This window comes from Camelina sativa, chromosome 8 (genome assembly GCF_030686135.1).
Source record: "Camelina sativa cultivar CO46 ecotype springtype chromosome 8, ASM3068613v1".
Lineage (NCBI taxonomy): Eukaryota > Viridiplantae > Streptophyta > Magnoliopsida > Brassicales > Brassicaceae > Camelina > Camelina sativa.
Window position 1 is genome coordinate 19,961,379 of NC_141887.1, and position 18,798 is coordinate 19,980,176.

Consider the following 18,798-nt stretch of genomic DNA (forward strand, 5'->3'; position numbering starts at 1 on the left):
AAGGTAGATCTGGCGTCGGGTTATCATCAGATCCCGATAGATGAGGCAGATGTGAGGAAGACTGCTTTCAGGACGAGGTATGGGCATTATGAGTTTGTGGTGATGCCTTTTGGGTTGACTAACGCACCAGCTGCGTTTATGAGATTGATGAACAGCGTGTTTCAGGAGTTTTTGTACGTGTCTGTCATCATTTTCATCGACGACATCCTGGTTTATTCTAAGAGTCCTGAGGAGCATGCAGTGCATTTGAGGTCAGTTCTGGAGAAGCTGCGGGATCAGAAGTTGTTTGCTAAGTTGAGCAAGTGTAGTTTCTGGCAGCGGGAGATGGGTTTTCTGGGTCACATTGTGTCTGTAGATGGAGTTTCTGTAGATCCGGGGAAGATTCAGGCTATCAGGGATTGGCCTAGACCGCAGAATGCCAAGGAGATCAGGAGTTTTCTTGGGTTGGCTTGGTATTACAGGAGATTCGTGCAGGGGTTTGCGAGCAGAGCACGTCCTATGACGAAGTTGACGGGGAAGGATGTTCCTTTTGTCTGGTCACATGAGTGCGAGGAGGGCTTTGCAAGCCAGAAGGAGATGTTGACTACTACTCCGGTGTTGGCTTTGCCTGAGCAGGGAGAACCCTATGTGGTGTATACAGATGCATCCAGAGTTGGTTTGGTTGGTGTGATGATGTAGCATGGGAAGGTGATTGTCTATGCTTCGCGGCAGTTGCGGAAGCATGAGGACAACTATCCTACTCATGACTTGGAGATGGGTGCTGTAGTTTTTGCCCTGAAGATTTGGAGATCTTATCTTTATGGTGCAAAGGTACATGTGTTTACCGATCATAAGAGCATGAAGTACACATTCACTCAGCCCAAGCTGAACTTGAGGCAGAGGCGGTGGATGGAGATGGTGGCGGATTATGATTTGGAGATAGCCTATCATCCTGGTAAGGCTAACTTGGTTGTAGATGCCTTGAGTCGGAAGCGGGCGGCTTCGGCGCAGGAGCAGGATATGGAGTCTCTTGTAGGGAGATCAATGCGTTGAGCTTGTGTGCGGTTTCTCAGGAGCCGTTGGGTGTGGTTGCAGCTAATAGAGCAGATCTGTTGAGCAGAGTGCGGTTGGCACAGGAGAAATATTTGGGGCTGGTGAATGCCTCAAAGGATGTTGATTTTGAGTATCAGGTTTCGGCTAATGGTACTATTCTGGTGCATGGGCGGATCTGGGTGCCTAAGGATGAGGAGTTGAGGCAGGAGATTCTGAGAGAGGCTCATGCTAGCATGTTCTCTATTCATCTAGGAGCGACTAAGATGTACCGAGATCTCAAGAGGTACTATCACTGGGTCGGGATAAAGAAGGACGTGGCTAGTTGGGTTGCGAGGTGCGATGTATGTCAGCTAGTGAAGGCTGAGCATCAGGTACCATGTGTTTTGTTGAAGAGTCTTCCCATTCCAGAGTGGAAGTGGGATATGATTACTATGGACTTCGTGGTTGTTTACCATTGTCCAGGACGTTTGATGCTATTTGGGTCATTGTGGACCGGTTGACTAAGTCGGCACATTTTTTGGCCATTAAGAAGACTGATGGAGCAGCGGTCTTAACTAAGATGTGTGAATTGGATTGGGGTGGCCATTGGGCAGATCATTTGAGCTTGGTAGAGTTTGCTTATAACAACAGTTACCAGGCAAGTATTGGCATGACTCCTTTTGAGGCTTTGTATGGGAGGTCGTGCCGTACACCGTTATGCTGGACTCAGGTGGGGGAGAGGAGCATGTACGGAGCAGATTTTGTTCAGGAGACCTCAGAGAAGATTCGGGTTCTCAAGTTGAACATGAAGGAAGCTCAGGATCGGCAGAGGAGTTATGCCGATAGGAGGAGGAGAGATCTTGAGTTTCAGGTTGGAGATAGAGTGTACCTCAAGATGGCCATGTTGCGGGATCCGAACAGGTCATTGACTGAGACTAAGTTGAGTCTGAGGTTTATGGGTCCGTTCAGAGTGATTGAGCGAGTTGGACCAGTGGCTTATAGACTGGAGTTACCCGAGGTTATGCGTGCGTTCCACAAGGTTTTCCATGTTTTGATGTTGCGGAAGTGTCTCTATGAGGATGATTAGTTGTTAGCTAAGATTCCTGAGGATCTTCAGCCTAACATTACTTTGGAGGCGAGACCAGTGAGGGTTTTCGAGAGGAGGATCAAGGAACTTCGGAGGAAGAAGGTTCCTTTGATGAGAGTCCTTTGGAATTTCCAAGAGTGGAAAGTTTTCAAAATTGGAAAGTTCTAAAAATGGTAAGTTTTATGTGAGTTAAAATTTGATCATTTTTAGTGGTTGTGGGCCTTGGAGGAGCTTGTGTGGCCTTCGTGGCAGACTTTTGAGTCATTGTGCCTGTGTGTGGCAGTCTTTTGAGACATTGTGTGGCCTTTGTGGTGGGCTGTTTAGCCAATTGTGTGGCCTTTGTGGTGGGTTGTTTAGCCAATTGCGTGGCCTTTGTGGCGGACTATTTAGCCAATGTGCCTGTTTAGGCGGTCCTTCGGGATGTATGGTCTTCGTGACGGTCCTTCGGGACGTGTGGCATGTTGAGGCGATCCTTCGGGATGTATGGTCTTCGTGACGGACCTTCGGGACAAGTGGTCTTCATGACGGTCCTAAGGGACGAGTGGTCTTTGTGACGGTCGTTCGGGACAAGTGGCCTTGGTGGCGGTCCTGTTTAGGAAATTTGTTTGGCCTTTGTGGCGGTCCTGTTTAGGACATTTGTTTGGCCTTGGTGGCGGTCCTATTTAGGACAATTGTTGGCCTTTGTGGCGGTCCTGTTTAGGACATTTGTTTGGCATTTGTGGTGGCCCTAGTGGCAGAGAGATGATCCATGTGTGGTCATAAAGTATTCAGTGAGGGGATGTGTGGTTGGTAGGACATTGTGTTGTTTTACGCGAGCCACGGGGAGGAAACCTGGATAGGGATAGGGCTCAGACGTGTTCAGAATTGTTTGCTTGCGACTCTTGGGAGACTTTTGTTCTCCAAGTACTACTATATTTGGAGACTTTGTGGCTTGGGAATATGGTTGGTATATCGACTTCGGATGACGATCCGGGGGCGCGTTGTAGGGTGACAATCCGAGAGACGAATATTGGATTTCCTTATATATATGGCATGCAGGCTTAGGCCCGATGAGGAGCCAACATTATGGCATGTAGACTTAGGTATGTTGAGGAGCCTAAGTCTACTTTCGATTCTTTAACAACATTTTCCTTATGGATACCACTTAGAAGTACTTTTTTGAGTTATTCTGTTTTTTTTCCATAATTACCAATTGAAGTAACGTACATGTGATCTCGTTCGACCACATAAATTTCGAAAGTGTTAAAAGAGATTTTTGTAACATCCGCAAACCGAAATCTCGATTTAGGAATTGCATCGGTCGATTCACTATGTGCATCGGTCGATGCATAGCCGGTTTTGTGCGGACGAGTTTAAGTTAAACGCTGCGTTTTGGGTTAGGAAAACCCTTAACTCGAGTGTTTTGTTTCTTTAGAAATATTGCTAGGTTGCTGGTTCTTTGTTTCCTGTTGGTTGAATATTAGATATCGTTTATGTTATAATATTATTCTTATTATTGGATATTTATTGGATATTGGTATTGGTTATTTTCGCTGTTAGTTGTGATTGTAGTTAGGTGGCTAGTGGGTATGAGACCACTAGTTGTAGTTTATTTATTTATTTATATTATTATTATTATTATTATTATTATTATTATTATTATTATTATTATTATTATTATTATTATTATTATTATTATTTATTATTATTTATTATTATTTATTATTATTTATTATTATTTATTATTATTTATTATTATTTATTATTATTTATTATTATTTATTATTATTTATTTATGATTTATTTATTTTAAAAAAATGGGTCGGATCATTTCAATTTTAAACATTTTAATTCAGCCAAAAATTATGTATAAACATAAACTAACTTGATTTATGGAATAAACATAGGCCAGATTTCCTATTAGAACTTCTTTACAAACGGAAACGAAAAAATATTATTACAACCAAAATAAATCATACGGTCAATGATCAAGAACAAAGGATCCTTAATAATACAAGTAAAAAAGAAAAACAGTTAGGTTTGCTTTGTTCAGCTAATGATCTGCTATATAATGTTTTATCGCCGAACTTTTTTCAATATTTATCTTCTAATTACGTTAATTCTTTGTATATATATATATATATATATGTAATTTTTAAATAATATTAATATAATTTATTTAACATCAATTTTAATTAATGTAAATTTTGTATCGTTTAAAACAATGATTTTATACCAAACATAATATAGATACATCAATTATCTAAATGATGTAAATTTATATTTTTAAATCTATTTTTCAAAAGTGATACAATATAACAGAAACTTAATCAATTTTAACTAGTTGATATCAAATTAGATAATTATAATATCATTTAAATTAATTGATGCTAAGTGGTATATAGTTACTTCAGTTGTCAATGAGTAATTCAAAATTGCATCACTTAGTTTTGTGATACAGTTCAGTGATACAACACACTCATTTTTTTGTAGTGTTTATTAGGTTCCTAGAGTGGAACGTTGTGTCTCTAACAGATGTTAGATTGATGGTTCTATGACATTGTTTTATGCTTTTGGTATTATTGGATTGTTATTAATTATTCGTTTATTCAATTTATTCGTTTCATGATAATAGTTTATGTTGTTAAATGTTATCTGCTGGTTGTGTTGAATGATGATAGGTTGTTAGTGAGTATGTGATCACTAGATATTAAGGTATTAAAGAAAAAAACGGATCGGATTTTTTCAGTTTGGTATAAGAGTCCTCACGGTTCTAGGTACGGGTTCGCTGTGTGCTTTGTGTGTCGATGTTTGGATTGCATGCCTTGGTTGATTATGTGAGTTAGTCAATTATATGTGGCATGGGATCATAGAACATCCTCTTTGAGCTTTCAATAAAATTCCGCGGTAAGTTGTGTTTTCTTGAGTAGTATGGTTTAGTTTGTTTGCTTAGCCTTCTGTTCTTAGTGGTACATATGATTAGAGGTGCTGGTCAAGGTTGTGGTCGTGGTCGTGGTCAGAGATAGGTTCCCGAGTCTAGTTTGAGTGTAGCCTAGAGTATGGGCAGTGAGGAGGTGGCAGAGTTGCAGGCTCATCCGGGAGGGCTTGGCTGGTTGTGGTATTGATGGGGCTTGTGAGCTCGGCGTTGATGCTGGTGTTGTCTTGTAATGCCCGTGTACCAAAAAAAAGGAAGATTTGAGATTTTATCGGGAATTAGAGTGAATTTGGTCTAATTTTGGTTGGTTTTGTGACAATCCGTCCCGTGGACCCCACTAGCCTTCGCTAGCTTGCCCCAATAGGCCCCAAGCTTGCCCTATAGGGCATCGATCCTAACCCCTCACCGTGGATATCCAAATCCACCAGTAGATTATTGGTGCGCCAGACGAACCTCGAACCCTGGTCCCCATCCTTTAACAACATTCCCACAGGACAAGCTGTCACCAATTAAGCTGATTTTTATGTGACAACTCGTCCCGTAGATCCCATTAGCCCCACCGCTAGCTTGCCCCCATAGGCCCCAAGCTGGCCCTGCAGGGCATCAATCCTAACCCCTCACCATGGATATCCAAATCCACCAGTAGGTTATTGGTGCACCGTTCCTCGAACCCTGGTCTCCACCCTTTAACAACCTTCCCACAGTACAAGCTGTCACCAATTGAGCTGTATATCCACAGTGAGGGGTTAGAATCGATGCCCTGCAAAACCAGTTTGGAGCCTATGGAAACAATCTAGTGGGGGACAAGTGGGGTTCACTAAACGGGTTGTCACTGGTTTACTATGTAGTCGAGTTATTAATTAACCATACAATGGTTTAATTAGTTTTGGTTTAGAGAAACTTGGTTTAGTCTAATTAAGCCAAAAAAGTCCTTCTCTTTTGTTATTATTGCAATGACTATGAGTCGAGCTCTTGTAGATTTAACGATGACAAAAAAAAATTAACACATATCCTAAAAAACACTATTATTATATTAATATATAAATTTTGTGAAATTTAAAGATGAAGGAAGATGGATCACAAATTCTATATTTTTAAAAACGAATTTTGATCACATTTTCGTTAAGTATATATATATATTTGCTTTGACCTCTGTAGGGGGCATAATGATTTAACAGCTCAATTGGCAGGTCAACCAATCAACCGTGCTGTAAACGTTGTATATTTTCTCATGTTTAGATAAGACTTCAAATCAATTTAAAAAAAATCAGAAAATCATATACAGTCATTATTTTTTCATGTTTATTCATTTACACTCACTCATACAAACCATTGACAATTTAGTTTTTGTTTAGATATTACGACACTTGTACACCTCTTCATTACAACTAAATAATACAATTACGCAAGTGTTACTTTACAAATGTTGCCGTAAGTATTAACAGCTAAAAATATACGAGAATGACGTCACCATGGCCGACGTCACACCTCAATGTTCCTAGATTACTTACACTATATATCTGTACCCATATACACATTAAACGTTACCATTGTTTATATTATGTAAGATTGACATTACCAAACTGCCTCACCATGGCAGTTTCTGCAACATCTAAGCTCTTAGTGTCTGATTTTGCCTCTTCCATTAGTCATGTCCCTCCAAACTACGTCCGACCCATCTCGGACCGTCCGAACTTGTTGGATGTTGAGAGTTCCGGCGATTCAATCCCTCTGATCGATCTCCAGGAGCTCCATGGACCTAATCGAGCCGAGATTGTCCATCAACTTGCTAACGCATGTTCTACTTATGGTTTCTTCCAGGTCTCATTTAGTATTGTTTTGTTTCATTTTTACTATGTGTTGTCCTTAAAATTCACTAAGTTACTTGGTTTTCATTGCAGTACACTATCTTTACTCTGTTTCAAAATTTTCGTGTTGATTATGTAACAGATCAAGAATCACGGAGTATCGGATAAAACAATAGATAAAATGCTAACCGTTGCTAGAGATTTTTTCCATCAACCGGAGAGCGAAAGAGTCAAACATTATTCCGCAGACTCAACAAAGACGACGAGAGTGTCCACCAGTTTTAATGTCAGCGCAGACAAGGTCTTGAACTGGAGAGACTTCCTTAGACTTCATTGCTTTCCCATTAAAGATTTCATAGAAGAATGGCCTTCTAGTCCCAATTCCTTCAAAGAAGTCACAGCTGAATATGCCACGAGCGTAAGAGCTTTGATCTTGACACTTCTTGAGGCCATCTCAGAGAGCTTAGGCCTTGAAAGCGACCATATAAGCAATATATTACGCCAACATGCTCAACACATGGCCTTTAACTACTATCCGCCATGTCCCGAGCCCGAGCTTACTTACGGACTTCCCGGACATAAAGACCCAACCGTTATCACGGTCCTTCTTCAAGACCACGTCTCTGGTTTGCAAGTCTTTAAGGATGATAAGTGGTTCTCTGTTAATCCAATTCCCAACACTTTCACTGTCAACATCGGCGACCAAATGCAGGTTTGGTAATCAAAACAAATCAAAAATTTTGTTTAATTTTTAATAATTTTTTTGGTTAAAATTCTTCTGTTTTAAGTGGTTGTGTCTCCTCGTATAAGGTTATAAGTAATGACAAATACAAGAGTGTGCTCCACAGAGCCGTTGTAAACACCGAGAGGGAGCGATTATCGATTCCAACATTCTATTTCCCTTCGACAGATGCAGTGATTGGTCCAGCAAACGAGCTGATCAATGAACAAGAATCTCTTGCTGTTTACAGAACCTTTCCATTTGTAGAGTATTGGGACAAGTTTTGGAAGAGATCACTCGCTACTGCGAGCTGTCTTGACGCCTTCAAAGCTTCATCAACCTAAAGAAAGTCTACTTTGTATGAAATCAAAAAATAAAATCCTCTCTATTCGATCTCTTTAATAAGGGTTTTGTACAAAAAAAATTTCCAGATGGCCAATTTGTGCAACTTTACATTCCACCTGCAGAAAATGCAAATCAATCATATAAAATCAAAAGTAATACGCAATATAAGCCTTATACATATCTTTTACATGTTTTCACAGTCACATACATTAGATTATTAAAATTCTAAATATAGAGTTCCACTCCTCGAGGACTTTAATTTGATGTATTATGTGCTAATATTTTTAAAATTTACAGTAAAGAAACATGTTATATTGCATATTATTTTTTATTTCGTAGAAATAAATAGCATTTTTTAGAGATAGAGGGTTAAGCTGCAAAAAATGACAGGCTTCCAGGTTTTACTCGCTCAAAACTCATTTAATAGGGACGGTGCAAGATAAGTTTGTTTCTTATGAATGTTAGCAAATGTTCTTTAAAATATACATTAAGACAAAACTATCACCACTAGACATATCTTTTTAAACTATATATAAATGTACGATAGAATCTTATCTTCTAAATTTATAAAAAGCCTTTGTTGAGTTGTTCCACAGCTTTTCACAAAGCTTTATATGCTCATAAAATTGTTTTTACACAAGTGGCCCGTTGAAGTCCACGGGTTTTGGCCCCACCACAAGTTCGTAACAACCATATTTATAATTGGGTTGGCCAAAATCATTCTGTCGAAGGTCGTACGTTGGAATCAGTGGGATGACGGAAGGTTCTTTTTTTTTTTTTTTTTTTTGTAAAGAGTTAATTGAATGCATAAGATTTGCCAAAGATAGTCCTTCCTTTGTTCAAAAAAAAAAAAAAAAAGATTTGCCAAAGATATTAACAAATAAGATTTGTCAAAGATAGGTTACGTGAGCTTGGGACCAAAAGTGGGGGCAAAGAAGTGGTGTAGATGATTGGTTCGGCTTATGTTGGAGCATTAACTTTTTTGTTCTCCGGAGTTGCATTGCGTGACCTCATGAGGTAAATCGCAATTGGAGCATTAACTTGTTTGCTAAGCTCTATTTTTTTCACTTCCTTGGGAAACAAGATTTAGCATTAATTTTTCATGTTTGTTTTGTCTCATCTGTATGTTATAATTTTTCATGTTTGAGTATATTTAATTTTACTTGGGAAATAGAGGAATTATAGTTCAAAACAATTTTACAAAAAGCCTGAAATGTTTGCTTTGTCTCCTATAAGGGGAAAAAAGCACGTGGGATGTTTTGTAATGTGTGTCTAGATGCAATGGTGATGGATCGAAATCGGGAAGAAGCTTCCATGTAGATACAATTATCATGAGAATTTTATTGTGCAATGGTTAAGCACAACAAACACCTGTCCTCTTTGTAGATTCCAGCTTCAGACTGATGATGCCAAGTGTGATTATGTAAATGCGGATGAGGTGCACAGAAAGTAAATAACACAAGAGCTTTGTTAACGAGGTTTGGTTTTTCCTACTCTCCAGGACCACGTCCAGATTTCGATTCTACTAGAACAAGAAAGCAAATACAACCTATTCGCAAACGTGTAAATCAAGCAGAACCCTCTTAATTCACCGCTCTGTTCTATAACATGAAATCTTAAGGATAAATCTCTACCCTTAACTAAACTCACACCGAGCCTAGATTCAAACCAAGATAACCTAACCTTGGGCTAAACTCCCCCTGAGCCTAGACTTCAGATCTTCAAATCTCTGTAGCAACCTTCACACACACGTCACACCGACGAACAAAGAAGCTTGAACAACATAAGCACCAAACCGCGAAACTAAGCCGCACACAAATAGAAAACTCTCTAGGGTTCTAACCTTTATGCCTCAGCTCACTTGCCTCTCTAGAACGTGCCCAACACCTCCTTATATATCCATCAAGACTTCATAATCACCATAGGAGAAGATTTCCAAATTTCATAAGAAAAAAGACTTTTTCCTTTTTGCTATTTTCCTTTTCCTTGTAAAACTCCAATTTAATCAACCAAATAAATAATAGTTTTCCTCTTCAATTCATCCTCAAATCATCCTTCAATATTTCCTTCTCAAACCTTCTAGAAACTTCTCACGCACAGAAAACACCAACAATCATGTATCACGTTTTGAATCACACAGACACTACTTCAGAGAAACCAATACATCTTCATTCTCCCCCTTTTTGACTATGCTTGTGAATTCATCAGTTCAAACAGTTAAACAACATCACCAGACACATCTTCATTCTCCCTCTGAATGAGTCACAACATAGTCAAAAACTAACTGGAAAATTCTCCCCGCTTTGCAATACGCGGTTGATATCCTAGTACACCACTTCCATAGAATTCATCTTTTCTAGCCCATATCTTGTTGTGCCTTAGACCTCCATATTTAACCTCTTGAATGAACCTGAAGCAATTCCTCTTAATATGTCCTTGAACTCCACAATGATAACATGTAGAACCTTGAAACCTCACATCAAAAGCATTCTCCATGCGGCTCCTTTCTCTCAACAATCTGAAATATCTTGGCCTAATATGCCCAACACAACCACAATGATGGCAAACAGGTCGAAACACTTGTCTAGGTGCATTCTCCAATTCAGAAATTCTTTGACCATGCTCTTTCAAAAACACAGTCTCTGAACCACTCTTTGTAGCAGTCTTTGAAACAGTCTCTAGCACAGTTCATGATGCATACGTGATTTTTTCACTTGAAACAAACACCATATCCGATTTTGAAACTTTTCCTCTATATCCAAGGCCACACTTATCAGTCTTGCCTATACTCAGAATGTGATCCAACTTCTTTGTACCATTATTAAGCATTCTCAAATTCTTTTGAGTTTCTTCAAGTTGCACTTTAGCTTGTAATGCTTCTTCTCTCTCTTCTTTGTTGCATGTTTCTCTGCTTTAACGACTTTAGCCTCTAACTCGAGCTTCTCCTTAATCAAAACTGAATTTTCTTCAACTACCTTAAGCCGATGTGCATACAACTTCTCATAACTCTTACTAAGTTCTTCATAACTCATATCCTCTGCATCACTATCATTATCAGATTCATGTTCAGATGCAGTTGTAGGTTTTGCTGCAGGTTTAGAAGCAGTTGCAGACACTAATGCAGACGCTGATGCAAACACTGATTCAGAACTATCTTCAAAAGTTGTAAACGCCACAAAATTCTTTAGTTCTTCTTCTTCATCTGAATCAACTTCAGAATCACTAGTAACAACATTCATAGCCTTCTTCTTATGCTTTTGTAGATTGGCACAATCAGACCATAAATGACCGTATCCTTTGCGTTCAAAACATTGAACATTCTTTGATGAAGTCTTCATCTCTTCACCCATTCTATTTTGCTTCTCTTCGCCCTTACGCTTCAGAAATTTAGCAAATTGTCTTGATAACATAACCATTGAATCTTCACAAGCTGATACCTTAAGAGCTACTCCAATGTCAACTTCCTTCTTTATTGCTTCCTTAACTTGATCATCTTTCTTCTTTACTCCTTCAGCTTCATATGCTTTGCTTAATTCAAAAGCCTTAAGAATCCTGACAAACTCATCAAAAGTCATCTCATCTAAATTATGAGCTTCTTCAACTGCAGAAATTTTTGACTCAAATTTTGTAGGCAATGATCGCTTTAGCTTCTTCACAAGCTTTTTGTCTTTGTACTGCTTTCCAAGAGCAAAAGCCTCATTAGATATATCACATAACTTAGCACTGAACTCAGCCATAATTTCTTTTTCTTCCATCCTTAGATTCTCAAATTGTGATGCCAACATATCCAGCTTTGTTCTCTTAACACTTGAAGTACCCTCAAACATATTCTCCAATGACTTCCACGCTTTCTGAGCTGATACACATTGAGAAATTAACTTGAAGTGGCTTGAATCAATGACATTATAAATCGCTGTCTTGGCCGTTGAATTACAACTTGATAGCTTTTTCTCTGCAACATTCCACTTATGTCTTGGCTTAAGACTCTCAACTCCTTTATCATCCAAAAATTTAGGAGGCTCCCAACCAAGCTCAATCGAATTCCAACAATCTTCATCAAGGTTACTAATAAACGCTTGCATACGAACCTTCCAATATCCGTAATTCGTTGAATCAAGCAACAATGGTCTTGACATAGACGTGCCTTCTCTGTATGAATTCATCAAAACTGATTCAAAGCTTTGCCTTACTTCCTGAACTACCCTCACCCTTGATCCACCCAAAACTAGACTAAATCTCTATCGAGAACCCGCTCTGATACCACTTGTAAATGCGGATGAGGTGCAAATAATAAAGTGCAGAAAGTAAATAACATAAGAGCTTTGTTAACGAGGTTCGGTTTCTCCTACTCCTGGGACCACGTCCAGATTTCGATTCCACTAGAACAAGAAAGCAAATACAATCTATTCGCAAACGCGTAAATCAAGCACAACCCTCTTAATTCACCGCTCTGTTCTATAACATGAAATCTTAAGGATAAATCTCTACCCTTAACTAAACTCACACCGAGCCTAGATTCAAACCAAGATAACCTAACCTTGGGCTAAACTCCCCCTGAGCCTAGACTTCAGATCTTCAAATCTCTGTAGTAACCTTCACACACACGTCACACCGACGAACAAAGAAGCTTGAACAACACAAACACCAAACCGCGAAACTAAGCCGCACACAAATAGAAAACTCTCTAGGGTTCTAACCTTTATGTCTCAGCTCACTTGCCTCTCTAGAACGTGCCCAACACCTACTTATATATCCATCAAGACTTCCTAATCACCATAGGAGAAGATTTCCAAATTTCATAAGAAAAATGACTTTTTTCTTTTTGCTATTTTCCTTTTCCTTGTAAAACTCCAATTTAATCAACCAAAGAAATAATAGTTTTTCTCTTCAATTCATCCACAAACCATCATTCAATATTGCCTTCTCAAACCATCTAGAAACTTCTCACGTACATAAAACACCAACAATCATGTATCACGTCTTGAATCACACAGACACTACTTCAGAGAAACCAATACATCCTTCAGATCAGAGAGCAGTCAATTAGAAATATATAACCAAACACAAGGTTCAGGGGTTGTGACTTAAGTTTACTTCTTCTTCGGTTCATATTGCGATGACTCTGGATTCAGAACTGTTTTGTCTGACCGCATGGGCCAACTGCAATTTGAGCATTTAACTTTACCTTTTTTCAAAAAAAAAAAACACCTTTATTTTTGCCTAGTGTATACACTTAAATGTTCACAAAAAACCTTAGATTTTATTTACTTTGGAACCAAGAAATTAACACATGCCTTTTGTTATTATTATTACTAGGATAGTACCCGCGGTACGCCAAGGGTTTTTAGTATGTAGGGTGTTTAAGTTTAGATTCGTGTGATTCCCTTCTGAACTAGAATAAGAAATACTAGTTTCTCTCTGATCAACTGGAACTAGGTCTTAGACATTTCCACACCCAAAAGATGTGTGATGAAATGTCTGACCAACTAGTGCCAGAGACTTGCATTCCTAGCCTAAGAGATTAGTTGTCTAGGGTGTTCGTTGACGTGAATGAACTGGTTTGTCATGCCTGCTCGACCATGTTTATCTAGCGAGAGCTAGGTTTGGAAGTGGTTGAGTCTGAGTAGCTTCTGTCAAGAGATTGGATTAGCTAAGTGGTGATGTTCATTGTCTAGGGATAGTTTGCTTGTGGCATGTTAAACACTCTATAGACTAGGAGACTCCACTGACATCAATTACTCCCATCCTTAGGACTCTTATCCTTCTGATTTTTATTGCATTCCTGAGACGTTTCTATTCTTGCTATCTAATTCATGCTTAGAATCGTTTTTGCTTTTACTTATTCATGTTCGCTTCTTGTCATGCATTTTCGTTTCTATTTCTGTAGTTCATTTCCGTTTTATATTCTGATCATTCTAGGATTGTTAGATATAAACCCACTCTCTTGAAATTGGCTTGACTTGTGATTTCTTGATTGCATCTCAATTGTTTCCCAACTGGATTGATACCTTAATACCTACAACTACATAAGGTTAAGTGAGACCTACTAGGAGACACAAAAATCGTAGTTTCACTTTGCTTGCGGGTAAGCACTATCATCACATCATCAACAATCGATCATGGCTAGGAAAAATAATGGAACATATGGGAAGAGAAAAAAGTGCATACATAGTATAACCCAAACAATAATGTTGTGAAAAGAAATTAGATGTTTTATATTTTAAGAAAATAATTAAGACTAAATTGTGTAAGAAAATAAAAACTGAATATGGAAAAATCACATGACTTTGGAAACCCATATCATGAGTTATATATCACCTAGACGTCCAAATCTTCCTCGACTCTAAATCCTAAACCATCGCAAAACCTTTCTCATCAGAAGTCATAACCTATAAATAAAATAAAGGACTATGGAAATGGTTATCGGAAACAAAGTTAGTGAATACATACAAACACAGTTGTAACGTTAAGGAACAAATTTAAAGTAGTATTATTTGAAACAGTTAATATTTGTTTAAACTCATTTTCATGGGTAATACATACAAACACACTTGTATAAAATATAGCATGGGTAATAAGTAGCATAAATATTATGACTAAGATATAAAATCTATTAGGGTTTAAGAATTATGATCAAAAACTAAAATTTTTATATTAAAATTTTATCAAATGGATCAAAAGAAAAACAAATTACAACATTGATATACAAAATAGGCATTCGTAACAACATTTACCAACATTTACAAGTGAGAATGTGTTATGTGCCTAATACCTTCTTCATCTAACTCTTTCTAATAAATAACCATATTTCACATGTTCACTTCTATATATGCTCCAAAATTTGGACTCAATTTATTAATTTTAAAACCTACAAATGTCACATAAAAAAAAGTAAAATATTGCAAAATTTAGAAAATTATGTGAGAGGTAGAGTATGATTTGTGATGAAGATTTTGTCTACCTATTTATAGATTAATTTGTAGTAGTATGAGAGGTTTTTCAGTTTTTTTTTATTATTGTTACATTTCAAAAAATAAATATACCATAGGCTTTGTCTGTATTTTTTTTTTTTTGTAAAAAAATAATTGTATTGCAATTAATACATTAAAGTGTATTCATATGATGAAAGATTTGTTTTTAATTTTCAAACATCATGGGAGTTACATTTTAAAGAATTAATATGCAATAAATTGTGATAATGATTACTATTAAAGAAATATAAAATATCAGATTGTTTTATATCTTGAAATTATTTTAGAATAAATTGATTTGATCTTCAGGCACAAAAACTGTGAAACAAATATTATACATTTTTTGTCAACATTAGTAAAAAAATTAAATAACCATCACATTATATTTTCCAAAATTATGATATTAATATTTATTTTTTTCTTATTTGCAAAATTAGAATGTTATGGTAATTATATAAAATATTGATAAATGATACCTATGTGAAATTATAATGTTATGTTAATTATATAAAATATGGATAAATGATATCTATATATAATTACTAAAAGGACATTGCATAAATGTCAATGTATTTTTTAATACAGAAATATCATTTAAATTTAATAAATATGAAAAATAATGTATGTACATTTAAAAAAAAAATAAAAAAAAATTATTGAGAAGTGAGGACAGGTGTTCAAAATATATGTTACCAAATGTCGTCGTATTATGCAAAATTAGGAGAAAACCTTCTCATATTATATAAGATACATATAATATTAATATGAATGAGGAGATTAATTTGGTTAATGAAAACTTATATATGTCCCACATCGAAAGAGGCATCATCTGTGGCCGAGCTTGGTAACGTGAGCTTGTAATCCAAGAGGAGGCTTTTAAGGGTAATGGTATGGTAATGTGGTATTAAGGGGTCGGGGCTAGGGATTGATTGACCCGCCCAATTCGACTCGGCTTGTGGCGGTTGATTGTTTACGGTCTAGATTCCGAGTTCTACGTGACTTCTTGAGAGGATCACAACTAGGCCATTAGCTTTTCATTTTTTTCCCTAATTAGCTTCCTTGGAAAACAAGTAATCAGATATTACACTTTTTTATTCATTGCAGAGAAGTCTTCTTCTGACCTCTATAGGTTTCATCTGTTTGGAGGATGAAATCCACGATCACAACTAGGCCATTAGCTTTTCAATTTTTTCCCCTAATTAGGTTCCTTGGAAAACAAGTAATCAGATATTACACTTTTATTCATTGCAGAGAAGTCTTCTTCTGACCTCTAGAGGTTTCATCTGTTTGGAGGTGGTATAGGCCACTTCCTCAATATACAAATAACCTACTTTTATTTCTATAATTTAAACCTACTTCTGACCTCTATGTAAGTTTGATTAATAATGGTGAAGTTTCTACTTTGTATATTTCTTATCTCCAAATGTCCAAGCCCATACTTTCAGATTTTTTTCATTAGGTATATGTTTTTTTTAGTTTCTATTTATTTTCATGCAATCTTCCTTGATCAGTAGTGGCTCATCATCTATTAACCATTGAGGAAGATTTCAGGGGTTTGTTTCTGCGGTTTAGAAGTGTCCTAAAAAGCCATCAGATTTTCAGAGGGTTCTTGGGCTTGCCTGGTTGTTCTTCCCAGCAAAACGGAACAGAGGCAAGAGTGTGAATCGGAGAAGCAAACAGTTTCTTTACTTACTTGTTCTTCAGCTTAGAGTCTTTTAGGCTGTTTCTTTTTTAGGTAGTGGAAAGTGAAGAACAGGTTAGACAATACATTAAATATGTCGCAAATCATTTGTGATCATTGATGATCCAACGGTGGATTTTTTACTGTTGACTGCTAACATAGACAACCTTTCATATAATTAAGTCAATACTCTTTTGTTAGAGGAAATTGACAGACCACGTCACCACCAAATCCCTCTCTCACCAACTAAACTGTTATTATTTGTTTTCTTTTACTATTCAAAGAATAGATTGTCACTAAAGTTGAAACAGTGTCATTCTCTTATCAATTTTTTACAATTTGTTATTGTTCTAACTAAACTAAGTGCACCACTATTAAATATTCACCCAACTGCTCAAAATTTGTCTATGATTCTCTTTTCTAGAGGTGTAATGTAACAGTACGAGAGTACAATAAGCAAAACTCGAAAATACCAACGCGCACCTAAACCATCTCTTGAGACTCTTCATGCAAAAGGCGCGTGCGACTGTTCTTTTAACAATCTCTTCTTTAATAATCATTTTTGTACTCATGCAATTGATCACAAACTGTTTGAGCGCTTGTGATAAACTCTACTACATTCAAGAAAAATTTGTATACATTTAAGGAATAATTTGTAGCTGACGTGAAAATAATTTGCCGACAAATGACTTAATTATGATTAACGAGTTAAAAAACAAAGCCCAAGTGGACCCATTACTAAAATGTGGTTCATGAGTAGAGAGTTAAAACACATTTCCCACCGACACCTACCATTTCAGGATTTGTTGCGCTTCTCAAAGCTCTACACCGTAATTGGTCTCCTGCTGCCATAAGATCAGCCATTGTTACTACAGGTTCTTAATATTTTTTCATACAATGTACATATGAGAAAAGAGAAACATACTGATCGTGGTATCATCTTTACACTTCAGCTTGGAGAACAGATCCATTTGGAGAGCAGATTATTGCAGAAGGGTCGCCTCGGAAGCTAGCTGATCCATTCGACTACGGTGGAGGCCTTGTGAATCCAGAGAAAGCTACAAAACCTGGTCTTGTATATGACTTGGGACTCGAAGACTATGTACTCTACATGTGCTCTGTTGGTTTGAACAGCTTGTCGGTAAAGGAACAGTCTGTTCAAATCCCAAACAAGTTGTTCTTGATTTCAACTTAGCTTCCATCACAATCCCCAACCTCAAAGATGAAGTTACTCTCACCAGAACCCTCACTAACGTTGGACCACTTGAGTCGGTCTATAAAGTAACGGTAGAGCCGCCATTGGGCATCCAAGTAACTGTGATCCCGGAGACGCTATGTCTCTACATTCCTAAATTTCTTATCATGCTTCTTTTAACACAGGTTACTACTTTGGAAGCTTGACTTGGAATGGCAATCTGGCCTCTGCATAATGTAACCATTCCTTTGTCTGTGCGAACGCAAATTGTGCCTTACTACTACGATGAGAATTAAACAAACAAAAAACATAATACTAACCATTTGTAACTTGTTGTGGAGTTTGTAATAACATATTATATTGAATGAAAGTGAATGTGATTTAATTTTACATCAGATTTGAGCGGACAAAATTCAATAAAAACAGGAAGCTACACATTTTCTTTGGTTCATTACAAAATTTAGAAGTACATTTAATATAAAACTTGATTTTAAATTGATAATTGTTTTGTATTCGTCAATCGTCATTAGTTCCCAAATATAACCATGTTACGTTCCGTTTAAATAAATCGTATTATATAAAGTTGAGTTTTCAATATTAGCCATTAACGGAATCATGACACGTGACAAGTATACTAATGAGATGTTGACAAGTGTCAAAAATTATTATTTTCAAAACAACTAATTAAGAGAATAACATTAAATCTACATAAAATTTACATATTTATATCTTTAAAATTTCCTAAATCATAAAGGAAAATTAACAAAACTAATCTATTTTCCATTGGAGGCTAATTATATTATACATTTTTTCTCAATTAGATTTTGACATGTATAAACAAAAAAATAATTTATTAAGCATCTACATTATTATTAATCAACAAATAGTAAATAAAATATTTTTAAAAAATAGCATAAGTTATGTCAAAATAATTATTATTTTTGAAATGTAATAGGACAGCAGTGGCTATTGGTAAAATCCAGTTGTAGCACCATCACACCTGGGATCGAGTCTTGCTCTCTACGAATGTAGGGATTTGGCTAATGAACCAGCTGTTGTGTCCCA

The 18,798-nt window shown here is 36.8% G+C and overlaps 1 protein-coding gene, 1 long non-coding RNA gene and 1 pseudogene across 3 annotated transcripts; 2 read left to right on the top strand and 1 right to left on the bottom strand.

Moving 5' to 3' along the window:
• The first annotated feature begins 5,218 nt into the window (after positions 1-5,218).
• LOC104707336 (protein DMR6-LIKE OXYGENASE 1-like) lies at positions 5,219-8,064 on the top strand. Of its 2 annotated transcripts, none has more exons than XM_010423663.2 (3): positions 5,219-6,833; positions 6,963-7,532; positions 7,631-8,064. In XM_010423663.2, the coding sequence occupies exons 1-3, from the start codon at positions 6,474-6,476 to the stop codon at positions 7,883-7,885; spliced, it is 1,185 nt and encodes a 394-aa protein (XP_010421965.2). In that variant the 5' UTR covers positions 5,219-6,473; the 3' UTR covers positions 7,886-8,064. The 2 variants fall into 2 exon arrangements, with proteins under 2 accessions (XP_010421965.2, XP_087316805.1); XM_087460679.1 differs by having other exon boundaries at positions 6,562-6,833; positions 6,963-7,537.
• A 2,009-nt stretch (positions 8,065-10,073) lies between these two features.
• LOC109125950 (uncharacterized) lies at positions 10,074-12,022 on the bottom strand (annotated as a pseudogene).
• A 5,287-nt stretch (positions 12,023-17,309) lies between these two features.
• Positions 17,310-18,127, top strand: LOC104709622 (uncharacterized). The gene is made up of 2 exons (XR_015564729.1): positions 17,310-17,413; positions 17,492-18,127. It is a non-coding gene; the product is annotated as an uncharacterized LOC104709622 (long non-coding RNA).
• Positions 18,128-18,798: the final 671 nt, after the last annotated feature.

Coding starts and splice junctions, on each gene's coding strand:
- LOC104707336 (XM_010423663.2), top strand. CDS start 6,474: ATGACGTCACCATGGCCGACGTCACACCTCAATGTTCCTAGATTACTT. Junction 6,834..6,962: donor CTACTTATGGTTTCTTCCAG/GTCTCATTTAGT, acceptor ATTATGTAACAG/ATCAAGAATCACGGAGTATC. Junction 7,533..7,630: donor ACATCGGCGACCAAATGCAG/GTTTGGTAATCA, acceptor TCCTCGTATAAG/GTTATAAGTAATGACAAATA.